Source organism: Epinephelus moara, chromosome 1 (assembly GCF_006386435.1).
Source record: "Epinephelus moara isolate mb chromosome 1, YSFRI_EMoa_1.0, whole genome shotgun sequence".
In the NCBI taxonomy this organism is placed as follows: domain Eukaryota; kingdom Metazoa; phylum Chordata; class Actinopteri; order Perciformes; family Serranidae; genus Epinephelus; species Epinephelus moara.
In genome coordinates this window covers 6,695,811-6,709,762 of record NC_065506.1, presented here as the reverse complement: position 1 = coordinate 6,709,762, position 13,952 = coordinate 6,695,811, and the positions used below count along the sequence as shown (strand labels likewise).

The 13,952-nt window shown below is 39.4% G+C and overlaps 1 protein-coding gene across 2 annotated transcripts; it reads right to left on the bottom strand.

The window, feature by feature from the left end:
- Positions 1-1,095: 1,095 nt before the first annotated feature.
- On the bottom strand, positions 1,096-11,944 carry gpn1 (GPN-loop GTPase 1). Of its 2 annotated transcripts, none has more exons than XM_050073434.1 (13): positions 11,733-11,944; positions 10,432-10,525; positions 9,751-9,857; positions 9,432-9,469; positions 8,072-8,150; positions 7,895-7,989; positions 6,115-6,160; positions 5,865-6,011; positions 4,868-4,950; positions 2,772-2,811; positions 2,593-2,683; positions 2,143-2,247; positions 1,096-1,743 (listed from the first exon to the last, which is right to left on the bottom strand). In XM_050073434.1, exons 1-13 carry the CDS (start codon positions 11,898-11,900, stop codon positions 1,622-1,624), a joined length of 1,215 nt encoding a protein of 404 aa, XP_049929391.1. In that variant the 5' UTR covers positions 11,901-11,944; the 3' UTR covers positions 1,096-1,621. The 2 variants fall into 2 exon arrangements, with proteins under 2 accessions (XP_049929391.1, XP_049929468.1); XM_050073511.1 differs by having other exon boundaries at positions 2,143-2,244.
- Positions 11,945-13,952: the final 2,008 nt, after the last annotated feature.

Below are 13,952 nucleotides of genomic sequence, written 5' to 3'. Positions count from 1 at the left end.
GAAAAAGAAGTGAAGAAGGTAAACAAACAGCTGATGTCAAGAGGGAGTGAGATCCAAACAAACTTAAAAGATAGGATCATTTTTCTTTAGCCATTGAGCTTTTTAGCAGAAACGTTTCCTGATGGATTGTGTTATTGTTCACTGCCACACAGTAAGTATGCTCTGTTTTTTTTCATCATTGGATCATGTTGTAAATACGTTATATAACTGGCATCAAGACAGTCTTCGAGTTTCCCTTTTTGAATGAGGATTACAGACTACCACGGCTGCTGGCGCAGAAAGTACATGCTGGCCACCCATCAGCTGTAGTCTCTACGGTTTGCTCATGTGCAACTTTTTTGGCCGAGACATTGTGATGTGAGGCAATGCAGGAGGGGGCCTTCGTTGCTGCTAGTTCCCTGAAGTCAGTTTGGTGTGTCTGGGCATTTACCAAGATCCTTCTCACCCAACTGCTCTGTTTAACCAGGCTGCCAGCTCTAGGAAGAGTACTAGTTGCTCCAAACTTATTCCATTTAAGAATTATGGAGGTTACTGAGCTCTTTAGAACCATTATTGCAGCAAAATAGCCTCCCCCAGATCTGTGCCTTGACACAATCCTGTCTCTGGACTCATTCTGACCTCATGGCTTGGCCTTTGTCAGCTGTGAGACTCATGTCCAATCAGTTGAATTTACTGCAGGAGGACTCCAGTCAAGCTGTAGAAACATCCTACGATGAGCAAGAGAAATAAAAGGTACCAGAGCTAAAGTCAAAGGGTAACAGCAAAGATTCTGGCCACTTACGACGATTTCAAAATTTTCTGTTTTTGCATCTGGTCTGAATGTACTGCATATCTTTTGCAAATGCAGATATTACTGAGTTTTATTCATGTCTACATACAGTACATGGAGAAATATGTGTTTCAGTTAGTAATATCTGATTATGCTAAGCTAATAGATGTTTTTGGCTGTTTGTTTGTTTGGCCGTTTGTTTGCTATGCTATTTTCATAATGTTAATATTGAGTAACAGCTAATCTCTATGTAAGAACTAATTTATAAGCTGCAGCCTGTTTTAATTTAGTGATATAAGTCCACTTAGTAAAGACAAATGTGAGAACAAGGTTGAGTTTGAATTTAATAACGTACTGAAAGCTGCAGCAGCCATCTCCTGGAGTCTCATCATAGAACAATTAAAGTGATGGAAAATGTCACAAATACTGTAAATTCAAACCACATTTGAACTAATAGCTCACTTTAATTTTGTAGATCATAAATCTTTTCAGTGCTTTCATAAACAAACAACAATAGTAATGAAAAACACAAGAAATACAGAATAGACGAGTCTTTTCCGATATAAAAATAGAAATTTTTAGAGAATAAGCGACACTGAGAAGCAGCCAATCAGCTTCACTAAATGAGCGAGGTCACCTGATCAGACAGAGAGTCTTGCTCAAAGAGTTCAGATATAGTTTCCTCTCATTTCTGAAAAGCTGAGGAAAAGCATACTGTGGTTCCACAGTATCTGTTTCAGGTGATAGTCTGTATCCCACAGAGCCAAACCTTTGGGAGGTTTTTTATTTCCTTCACCTCCATTCTGTCACTGTCTTTTTTCCCTGACAGAGTTAGATGTCAGACTGCAGAGGTCAGAGATCAGGGGTCAGCTGTCCCTCAGGCATTGCACACTTTCTGTTTCGGACCTGGACCACCTCCTTCCTCTCCTTTAGGAAGTTTCCAAAGGCATCAGTCTCTTTGCTCTCCTCCGTTGCTGAAAAAAAAAAAAATCCTTCGTTTACAGTTGTATTAAACAGTTCAATCATGTAATAGTTTTCTCTGTGTTTTTTACAATATGTGCATTTTTTACAGTGTATATTTGAGTTTTATATATTGTTGGTGTAGTTTACAGCATGTGTTCTCCAGTGTATATGTTTGTTTTTATAGTGTATGTGGTTTTTTTTAAGTGTGTATTTGTGTTTAATATAGTGTAATTTTTACAGTGTATATCTGTGTTTTTCAGTGTACATGTGCATTTTTTACAGTGTATGTTTTTTTTTTTTACTGTGTCTATTTGCGTTTTATATAGTGTATATGCATTTTTTAAAATGTATGCATGTATGTTTTTTTACAGTGTATAAATGGGTGGTTGGGGTGGGTTTTCTTTTCTCACCAATGTGGTCAATATCATCTGTGTCGCTGTCCACCTCCTCCTCCTCTTCATCAGGGTTACCACGTGTCATAATTAGGTCACTAGGCCCAGCTATGTCAGTGTCTTCTGTGGACAGGAAGTCAATCAGCAATATATAACAATAAAATTCAGTGCTACAAACTTTTGGTGGATTTTTACAAACAGACTTTTATCAACCATCCCATCATCACCTTCCTCTTATTATTAAGATTTTCATGAAACTTGATACTATTTATGGTCACTATTTTTTTAGCAATAGCCATTCAATGTATCTACTTCTGAACTTATCTCTTCATATGGTAGTTTTCATCGTTCATACACTGGAGTTAGATTAACTTCGCACACATATGATGGATTGAGGGAGGAATAAGACCTGTCAAATAAAGTATCACCAGTAAATACCATTTTGTTTTCAGTATAAGTTGGTTCTACCTGTTGAAGGTGTGGTCGTCATGTCGACTGCTCCCAGGTCCTTCCTGAGCCGCTCCAGTTGCTCCTGCTGCTTCTTGTTTTGAGCTTCCACCTGATGGGCAGGAAGTCAGTTAAAAGATGGAAACGTATGAGTACAGACACTTAGAAACAGGAGACAAAAAAGGGAGAAACACACTCACCAGCTTTTTGCGGAGTCTTTCATATTCAGGTCGATACTCCCTGAAGAAGGAGGAGGAAGAGTCAGTTTATCACACAAACTTGTTTCCTTCATGAGAAGAGAATATATCAATGTTATGATAACTGCATGAAGGCGTTTTAAGGTGGAACACAGCATGAGGATAAATCTTAAACAGAAGACTGATGAAAAATAACTTTTTTATTACACTATGGACCATCTACAGTCATTTTAGTGTACCAACATGTGTGAGGTTCAACACGGCTCAATCCTTGGTCCTCTATTTTACATTTAGTTGCTTCCATTAGACTTTATCATAAGAACATAACATCAACAGTGACTTCAGCTATCATAATTGTGCAGATGACACCCAAAGTTATCTTGTCATCTGTCACTGAGTGCTACAGTCACATAGGTTCTCTCTCCAAACTTTCTTCATCTGTATGGAGACGAAACAGATAATTGTGCACACACAACTGACACATCTTCTCTCTGTACCTGTTCTTTTTCATCTACATTCACACTAAGCTGCATTTCTCCAACAAACCAGTCATTGTGTCTACCTGAGTTAGATGCATATAATTAGACCCATTAAGCTGTAGTATAGATGGAACTGCAGACTTGACTTATGAAATGAACCCACACTGTGAACTCTGGTTGTGTTATGCCTGTATTTGTAGCTGTACTCTCAGGAGAATTAAATGTGTAGATGACAGCCTGTATGAAGGAATGAATTGATCAAACTAGGATGTTTAGAAATGGAGTTGGGTTTATTTCTGGTTTTGCCGGTCCAAGCTGGTGTACGAGCTTAAACCGGTAAGACTTAATGCAAACTGGCTGGGCCGACATTTGTCACACTGACACGTTCAGGCAAATTAAAAAGTAGCCTACATCAGCAACCTGTGCCAACAGCGTCACAGCACTAAATCCAACTTGTATTACATTAGTTATCAGCAATATGCCAAAATGATGAACATAATATTATGTTTGTTTATAAACGGATTACCGACTACAGACTACAGTGTCTGACGGGCCATGAGCCCAGCTACAGCAACATAACAAAGATAAAATATCAGTAAAGGTAAAAGGGGCAGAGTTGCACACGGTGTGCTTGTTTACAATAACGTTCAAGTGTTTTGGGGTGATGAGGAAACACAGCAGAGTCTCCCACGAAAATTAAAAGTGCACCAATATGGCAACATTTTAGATTTGAAGCGAGGAAAAAGGTGCAATCCAGCCAGTGCACTGTTCAGAACTCAACTTTTGTCAGATGGCCTGTTTCTATTTATAGCCTACCCATTGCTAACTTTGAAGAACGGCTCATTCATGAAATTGCATCTAGGAATTATCTAGATGATACCTCCTTATTTTACTATAAAAACCAACCTAGGTGTCAGCTGGCTTGAGGGGGATCGCAGGGAGTTCAAAGTTTCTGGTGAGCTGAATGACTATCGCTAATAACAAGCTAGGCTACCTGCTGTTGGCTATACTGTGTGTCATTTCCAGTAAATGACACAGTATTAAACAATTGTTTTCTGTTTAAAAAGTAACGTTACAAATGTGGGAAGATAGCAGATAGGCTACTCACCCATCTTTTAAGTGATGATGTATCCAGTCTGATCTGGAGTGCACAGCTGATAGGCCTGTTTGATTTGTTTACATGATGTGACAGAAGTGCATATTTTGAGTATTCAATGTGGATGGAGAGCTTCGAAGTTATGGGGTGCAATGTGATAATAGTTGGACACTCTTTCCTGTTAGGACACAGTGTTATTATGTTCCACTCAGGAGTAGCTGCTGAGTCAAGCGCGTAAAATTCAGTATACCATTCCAGTCCAGCTCTTAATATTAGACCAGTTTGAAAAATTACACACCGACCCAACCCTTTTTAGAGAGTCATAATGTCAGATTGGTAACATTAATAGCCCACCCTAACATGATCTGACATCAACTCCTCCATGTTTGAGAGAAACATGAGGTATAAAGACCAGAGGTGAGGAGCTGTGTTAGCGCATCTGAATACAAAGAATGTGACAAAAAAACATCTGTGATGAAAGAATGAACCAAATTGAAAAATAGTTTGCAACTGTTTTAACTCACCTCTCATACTCTTCAGCAGCATCCTCCACCTGAACGAACAGCTCATCCAATCCGTTTCCTGTCACTGCGGACACGCCCACCACCTGCAGACACAGAGGCAACACTGTCAGGAGGGGTGGACCTTTAACACTGGGCTCTATTGACTTTTATTTTCCTTAACTTGGCTCTACTGAGAGTGAACATGCTCATGAGTTTTTGTTTTATTTTGTCCTTATATTTTCCCTGATCAGCGATAGGAATGCAGGCATTCATTATTAGGATGCAGAAGCTGTGGTAGAGGTTGTTAAAAGCAGTTAATCTAACATTTGTCATGTCGATCAAAGACACGTTACTGAAAGAATTGTTATTTATCCAAATGGACTTGCAAGAACCCGCACAGCTGCAAACATCTCATCCGCACAGTGCCATTCTCTTGTGACTATTTTTCATCAATGTAGGTATTCAGCTAGCAATAAAGGGAGATGATGTCACTTTTCTTAATCCTCCCTACACAGCTCTGATTGGTCGACTGTGTCACAACCTGGTGGACATAGCTGTCCCTGAGCGCAAGACCAGATCTATATGAATCACTAAACAAACTACAGATGTGGCTGTTGATGCAGGGATTTGGAACCATGCTAGCTGTTTATACAGTTTAATCTGATCCCCGGAAGTCAACCCCCTCCAAAGAGGACAGCCGTGCAACATAGATTACCATAGTGATCTATCCTGGTTAAAAGTGAGCCAGCTTCGTGACACAGGGAAATCTGAGTTAAGACCAAAGGTAATTGGTTAGCCCGCTAATTTCACTTTGTGGTACAAGCCCCAAATGTTTGAGTGTGGATGAAGAGCTTTACGAAAATGCCCTTGAAATGCTGGTGTAGATGCACATCATCCAGGGTTTTAAATATTAGACAGTTAGTATGGATTTACTGTGAGTTGTCTAAATATAATTGGCTATGCAGGAAATCTTTCTTGGTTCAGCCTCTTGGTCTGTGTGCAGTGTGCACCCTCTTACCCTCAGGTTGGTGTAGAACTCGTCCAGCACCAGACTCATGGAGCGTGTCAGGTTGCTGACATACGAGGTTTCCTGGTTCAGAGCATCCTGAAAAACCTCAAAGTCCTGCATCCACTCCACTGCAAAGCTGTGGTCAATAATGTCAGTCTGTAAAAACAACACAAGAGAAAGCATAAACAAACCAGCAGCAACTCCTTGTTAAAATTTCCACCGCAAATCAATTCAAACAGCAGACAGGAAGTGACCTCACCTTGTTCATGACAACAATGAAGGGCAGCTTGGTCTTGTAGAGAATGCTGAAGAAAAGAAACATCAGGTGAGACAAATAACTGAAACCAGAACTGCAGAAATATTTTGAGACATGTCAGCTGTGTCACAATTACACGCAGTAGGTACTGATTCTATGCAGGTTTTGGGTCTGGAGTGTGGTCACATTGGAAAAGTGACTAAATTAAGTCAAAATAAAATGGAGACTAAAAAACACTAAATTTTTGAGTTTACAGTTAAAAATTTGACTTTTTTGTGGAAAATCTATCCAAACTGATCCAATCTGAAGGACACATGCTTACACCAATATATAGGCGTATTTATAAACCAACAGGATAACAGAAACAATTAAAGCCACCAGGAAAGCCTGTAAAAGACTCAGTGAAAGCTACAGGTGCGTACTGCTATTCTCTCTACAGACAGATTTTTAGAATATATTTGTTACCATGTAGTGAAATTGCCTCCATTAAAAGTATGTTGAATGAGCTATTAGCAGCTCCTGTTTGCAGTGTATCCAAGGATATATGGACAATTACCACTGGATTACTCTGATACCAAGAAAACTTAAAATTGTGATGATTTACAGGCAAGTTCTGTTTTTCTGTTATTTCTAAGTGGATTTATGGACATCAGAGATAATGATATTATCGGGAAGCCTAAGTCACGCTAAATGATATCAGTATGTGTTTAACGTCTGTGTGTTCACATTTCACTGAGCAAGGAAGAAGGAAAAGAGGGAGATCTTTTTAATCTACTAAACCTCCTGCAGTATCTTCTGTCTTTCTCTTTTGGTTGAATGAGGATTAGGTGAAGTTTAAGTGAAAGTATCTTTCTGAAGTCACAGTTTTATTAATGTGCTTTATGTGCTGCAAGAATTGTTTCATCCCCTTATAATACAGACCACAAACAGCAAATAGTTTCTTTTTTATTAACTGTGAAAACACTATACTCTGAAGAATTAATATAAAGCACATCCTGTATGCAGTTAGTGTGTAGTATGGAACTGCAGTTAATCAGTTTTATCTTATCTGCTCTGTTAGCTCCCTCTACTGGAGACTGAAGTAACTGATGTCAAACACTATCTCACTGCCAAGTGTTTTGATCTATGCTTTAGTGTTATCTAAAAACGGAAATACTTAGTTTAAGGCCCTGACAGACCAAACCAACATGAGAGGACTAGCGGCGACGAGAGCCCGCTGCTGCATCGCCTCACGTTGCCATGTCTCAGCCAAAAGGTTGGTCAAAAGGCCAACTAGAGCCAATGAGGGCCAACAGTGCGGGACATACCCCACTGACAAGGGCAGCAGACGCTCACCAACAGCCTGACTTTGACCGACAGCCAACCATCGGCTTGGTGTGTCAGGGCCTTTACACATTCCTGAAAACAATGGCGATTATTTTTGCTGGGTACAAAACTGTGAGAAAAGTTTCATATCTGCATTTTTCATATTAAAGATACTCTAAATGATCTCAAGATGATTGTGCTATGATCTGAAGAATCAAGTGTTGTTCTACCCTGTGGTGTTTTTGAAAATGTTTTTTTTCTGTTTTCAAATTTCCCATTTCTGATCGTCTGACTGCTTGAGTTTCTTGACACATCTGACTTCATTTAGTGATGTCACCGTGTTCATACATTTTACATAATTGGTGCAGACAATGTTATTATAACTGATAATAATTACGAACGGGAATCCAAAAATAACATCCTAGTGTAAATAAGACAGATTTTATTCCCCTTGCTGAGGGTGACTTAAGTCTGGTACCTGCAGGCGTACAGCATGTTGGACATGAATGTGACAGGGTTGACGCTGCGGGACGTGTCCATCACATAGACAACAACACAGGGGAAGGACGAGGCCTGAAACACACATGTGGAATATAAATTATATAATATACTGTCAATAAAGGAGAGCAATCAGAAGCCCAGCGTGCAGACCCACCAGAGCCTCTGTGATGATGGTTCCAGACGCAGACCAGGTGAAGACTTCAATTTGACCCGGGGTGTCAATCAACACGTACCTGCAGAGGTCAGAGGTGATCAGACACAACAACACAAGTAGTGATAAGCTTAGTGTAAACACAGAGTGAGGAATGTAGAGGAAGAGGAGTCGTCCAGTTGAGTGAAGGGAGTTTGGTTATGGCGCTGCTAGACTGACAACAGCACTGCTTTTCACTTACATGAGCAACACAGCAGGTGGAGAGGGACAGGTGGGTGCTATGGAGGGCAAAGTTCAAGTCAGTGACCTGCTGGTGCTTTTGGGTGAAGTTAATTTAAACAATGTCTACAACTTCTTTTTTTCATATTTTATCTGTCACAATAAGATAATTTAAGATATTTTACAATGAAAACTTAGACAACAAACATCAACAAAGCACTGAAACAGAATTTTCATTTCCTCCTCTACTTTGTTATTGCTTTGTTCTCAGGCAACCTGTATTATTTTACAAGATGGAAGTCACATCTTAACACCACTTATCCATATAATTTCCAGCACTGCTGGATGAGCATGAGGGCATGTATTTTAACGCAAGGTATGAAGAAAAGATTTCCCTCGATACCCTGGAATTTGCACATGTTAAGCCAATCATACAGAATGCCAGCCCTCCTCTGATATTGCTACATTTATCTCTGGTTCCTGTTTTACTTTGACGTACAGAGGACAGTGCTGCTTACACCTTCTGTAGTGCTTTTTAATTACAGCACCACTTTTATAACTGTATCTCAGCATGATGGTGAAACACCATCATACTGAGATACCCCCACCCGGCAGTTGTATGCCTCAACAAGTAAGTCAAGTTGCAATTACAGATTCCATCCATGTCTGTGAAAACATGCTTCCACCAAAATCAAGTCAGTTCATCGCTGAGTTCAAGTGAACGTTTGTGTCAGATTTGAAGAAATTCCCTCAAGGCATTCTTGAGATATCACATTAACAAGAATGAGACGATTGGACAGACAGACAACCTTAAAAGATAATGCCTCTGGCCACAGCTATCGCCAGTGCGGAGGCATAGATAAAACAATTTGCAGCCAGTCATTTTACTGTTGGAAAACCAATCGGCTGCTGAACCCACACAGATCAATTGTACAAAGACAAACAGGAAACTGTCATTAAAGAGTAGGATGAGGATGGAAATGTCCACATGGTCAATAGTAGATGTCGGCAGATTCACAGTCAAGCTTCACTGTCACCGAGAAAGCCCACTCTGCTATACAGAGACATCACAGGGACGAACAGACCAACACTGAAAGCACAAATAGCACTTAGAATGTGGGGAAGCACACAGGCTGATACTGACCGGTGATTCTGTTGCTTCTTCTCTATGAACTGCATCACCTGAGGAACATAAACACACACGTATTACATCATCAACACAGCTTGTTCAGTCTGCTGTTTGTCATGATTACTTCAGAGTTTGGGTTTGAATGGTTTAGTGCTTTGGTTTACATCTTCAGAGCTTTAGTCTAAACATTTAAGACCTTCAAAGCGAACTAAAGCTTTGGGCTTTTGGGGCTGTTCAGGACTTTGGTTAAGATATTTCAAACAGTCCAAAGTTTTTAGAGTTTAGATCTATGAGTTAAATGGTTCAATGCTTTGGAAGAGTTAGACTGAGTCACCTGATCAAAGCGTGTAGCAAACAGGTTGAGTGATGTCACTATGCCTCCGTTTGGTCCAAGGCCGTACTGCTTCATCACCTCCTTGTAGTTCACAGTGTCCCTGATGTCTGGAGGAAAGAGGACAGACAGACTGAAGGCTACAGAGAGCAGGAGGGACAAATAACTGAACACTGTCTGGCTGGACCAACTCTGAATGACTCTGCATAAAACCTCCATAGAGTGGCACTTTCTACTGCAGAAAATCACCAATAAAACGCTTCCACAGACAACCAGACGCGCTCGAAATATGATCTGACATCGGGGAGAAACTTACAACAGCAGCAATAAGTTCCTGTTTCCCTGATGTTAGCATGTAGCTCCACGCAGCAGTGTAGGCTACGTAATCTAAACACTTACAGTAACATGACTGGAGCAGATCACCATATAAAGAATTTCAGCACACTAAGATGTCAAACAGTAGATAGAGTAGAAAAAAATGGAAACAGTGTTCAGATCGGCAAAAAAATCTGAGGTTGTTGATCACAGGGATTACTTCTACATATGCTTACTATATCATTTAACTTGCCACGTTCAATCTGAACATCTGACATCATAACGTTACTATACAGACACAGTATGTAGAAAAGTATAATAGTTCCCCTTCAAATATATGTTGTGTCCATAAAATAGACTAGTCCTCACCGATGTTTGCAGGGAAGGGGACTTCGTGGACAGCAGGGTCCAGGTTAATGACATATGGAGGAGCTTTACGAGTGTGAAGGTGAGCAGTCAGCCTCTGGAGGAAACAGAACAAAACAGATCTGAATAGAGCTATTGTACATAAGAGGCATAAAGTTGTGTTATTTCTGTTCAATATAATTTTTTACAGAGGCATAAGTATCACAGATGTGTGTTACCATTCTTTCCAATAGGGATGCATGCCATTGGATTTTTTTGCCGACATCCGATACTGATATCGACATATACTTTTACCCCACCTAATTTTACTCTAGTCTCTTCTGTAGTAGAATTATCATCATATTATGCATGCATACTCTTATCATGATGACCAGCAGATGGAGACATGATATATAGAATCCTTTCCGGTGTATGTAATAATCATTCATTGTGCAAAGTAAGAGGAAGCATGTTTGCAGATTGAAAAGTAATAAGAAGATTCTATTCATTTTAAAGCCGATATTGGCCGATACCAATCACATGCTGACATTATCGCGCATCCTTACTTTCCAGCTGAAACAAAATTTTTATTAAGTGATGACTGTCTGTGGGTTCTGCCATAATTGAGTTAAGTTTGTACATTAATTATATTTAGACTAAATCCAACATGTCTTAAATTTCAGCTCTCACCAAAATAAAAATTATTTTAAAAAATATTTTAAAATAATGAGAATAAAAAGAAATTATTAGATAATAGAAACTAATAATTTTTCTATTTTTTTTTTAATTGCTGCAAATGTAAAACTGAGTTCTTTAGCTTCAGATGCAATGTTAGAAATCACTAACAATCTACATTACAAAAACACGTCACAAACGTATAGTTTCTTTTTGTAAAGTCTCAGTAATTTCCTGAAACAGCTGCTCACTGGAGTTTTTAATCTAGATGAGGAAATTGTGCATTTGTTGGAGACTATTTTCAGCGGCGGATTAATCCACAGTTGGAGCAGTAGTGACTCTTCGTGGCAGCAGGCACACAACAGTTGTTAGATACACTGACATTTGGTTTGAGTCTTTGGTACATTAATCTGATATGTACAAATGATAGTTACTTAAGAGGCTGTAGCTTATATTATCCTACAATATATAGCTAATAGTACGCAAGCTTGCAGCAGAACACGTTACAGTGATTAAACCCTATTTTCCATCACTTGGAGCAGAACAGTTTTTTAAACAGCCTCGTAAACAGTTTACTTTCTCAGCTTGTTACCTGTCTAAAGAAGCTAACTCATGCAGTTAGCTACCGTTAGCCACACTCGCTAACTGACCTGAACGAAGGTGGTTTTCCCGGACCCCGCCATGCCCAGCACGATGAGACACACGGGTTTGTCTCGGGCAGTAGCTCCCGGTGCCCCGCTGTCTTTTCCCGCTGCTGAACTCCCCTGATTTTCCATTAAATCCTCCTCAGCACCGGGACACTGTGCCGCGGCTGCCATGTTGTTGGATGTTGTGGGGACCGGCTGCCGTAAAGACACCGGGACTGTCGTAAAATGTGACGCTCGAGGAGGAGGAGGAGGAGGAGGAGAACGAGGAGATGGTGAGGGAGAGGGAGAAGTGCACAATAACGTTACACAATATTAATCGCTAGAGGGAGACCAAGGCTTTGTATAAAAGCTTGTAATAAAGCTTATGTAGGGTGAAGAGTACACAGAGTGATATTTTAAGAACTTGTTATGGTTCTCTGTTATATTTCTATAAAGAAACTATGTCGTCAAGTGAAATACTTTAGAAATGTCTGACCTTCAAACTCATCATGAACCTCTACCTCACTCCTATGGCATGTTCAGGTGAAATGAGACAGTCATGTTTGTTTGTTTTGAACTGTTTAAATCCATTTATCAGTTCAGCCATTAATTCATTAAATTAAAAATGTAACCTTACTATTCATCAAAAAATATGTTCTAACTTTTCTGCCATGCTTTCCCTGTTATTTATTGCTGCCTGTTTCCTTGTTGCCATATTGTTTACAATGGGCGTACATGTGTGTAACTGATAGCTAACTCTGGCCTGTTGTGGCTGACATGGACATTTTATATTTTTAAGTGACAAAAATGCAAAAAATATTTGTTATGTGACAGGGTGGCACACAACACCATAACTCCTGATTGTATGGTACCTGTTAAAATAAAAACATGCTGGTTTTACTTCAGAAAAATTTAACATTTTAGCTTAAGTTTTGTCCCAAAATGTATTAATTACTTACTCAAAACAATTTCGGATAAAAAGTAAAGTGTATTGTGAAAATATTTTGATTACAAGCCAAAGATTTCATAAAATGCAATATCCTACAACCATTTTTGTTGTTATACCCTTATTGATTTAGCTAAAGTAAGCCTACTCTTATTACTAAAAAGGGAAAATCAACATGCCACATGATTTACCTATCAAGTTCTGGGACCAGTGATTTATTGAATTTGTGCTCAGCACATCCTAATTATCTCAGACCAATCAAATTGATTGTTTCATGTAAAGGACATTTGTAGTAATAATGCAAAAACATGTTTGGTGACTGGCTGCTAATGTTTAAAGAGCCCAAGATGTAAAACCTGAACCAGAAATATATGTTCTTTATTAGACGGTGAACAAATAAAGAAATTTAGGTGAAGGAATTTTCCCCCAAAGCGTGAGGAAACAGTGGAGACAAAAGCAGAACCTGTCATTACATGCCTAACCCCAAGTCTGACTCTATAAACTTAAACAAGTCTTGACCCTAAATGACCCCACTATGGTAAGCTCACCCTGCTGTTAGCTACATCGTCAAAGTTCAAAAACCTACAACAAAACATAAAGACATAAGATCATCAAAAGTGTGTGTTAGATAAAAAAAGAAAGAAAAAAGCTGACACTGACCACAGACTACAGCCAACAGACACCAGACAGTAACACAAGGACTGATGACAGTCAGCATGTATACAATGTTGAGACATTCAGAGAGAGCAACACTCCAAACACACTTGTAAAAGCTTTAAAAACAGCTTTACTTTTTTAACTCTCCTGATTTTCCATTAAAACTTCCTCAGCACCGGGACACTGTGCCGCGGCTGCCCTGTTGTTGGATGTTGTGGGAACCGGCTGCTGTAAAGACACTCCGAAAGATCTCAGTCTGTTGTAATGGGAGAATATTCCTAATCCCCAGACCTTGATATATGTATCCACCTCAAATGGACATCAGCTGTAGCCGAGCAGCGGAGTTACACTGTGCACGCGCTTTAATATAAGCGTCCACCTCAAACAGACATCATCTCAGCTGCAGCCGATAAAGGTAGGCTTATCTTAATATACAGTGGTGTGAAAAAGTGTTTGCCCCCTTCCTGATTTCTTACTTTTTTTGCATGTTTTCCACACTTAAATGTTTCAGATCATCAAACAAATTTAAACATTAGTCAAAGATAACACAAGTAAACACAAAATGCAGTTTTTAAATGAAGGGTTTTATTAATGAGGAAGAAAAAAATCCAAAGCTACATGGCCCTGTGTGAAAAAGTGTT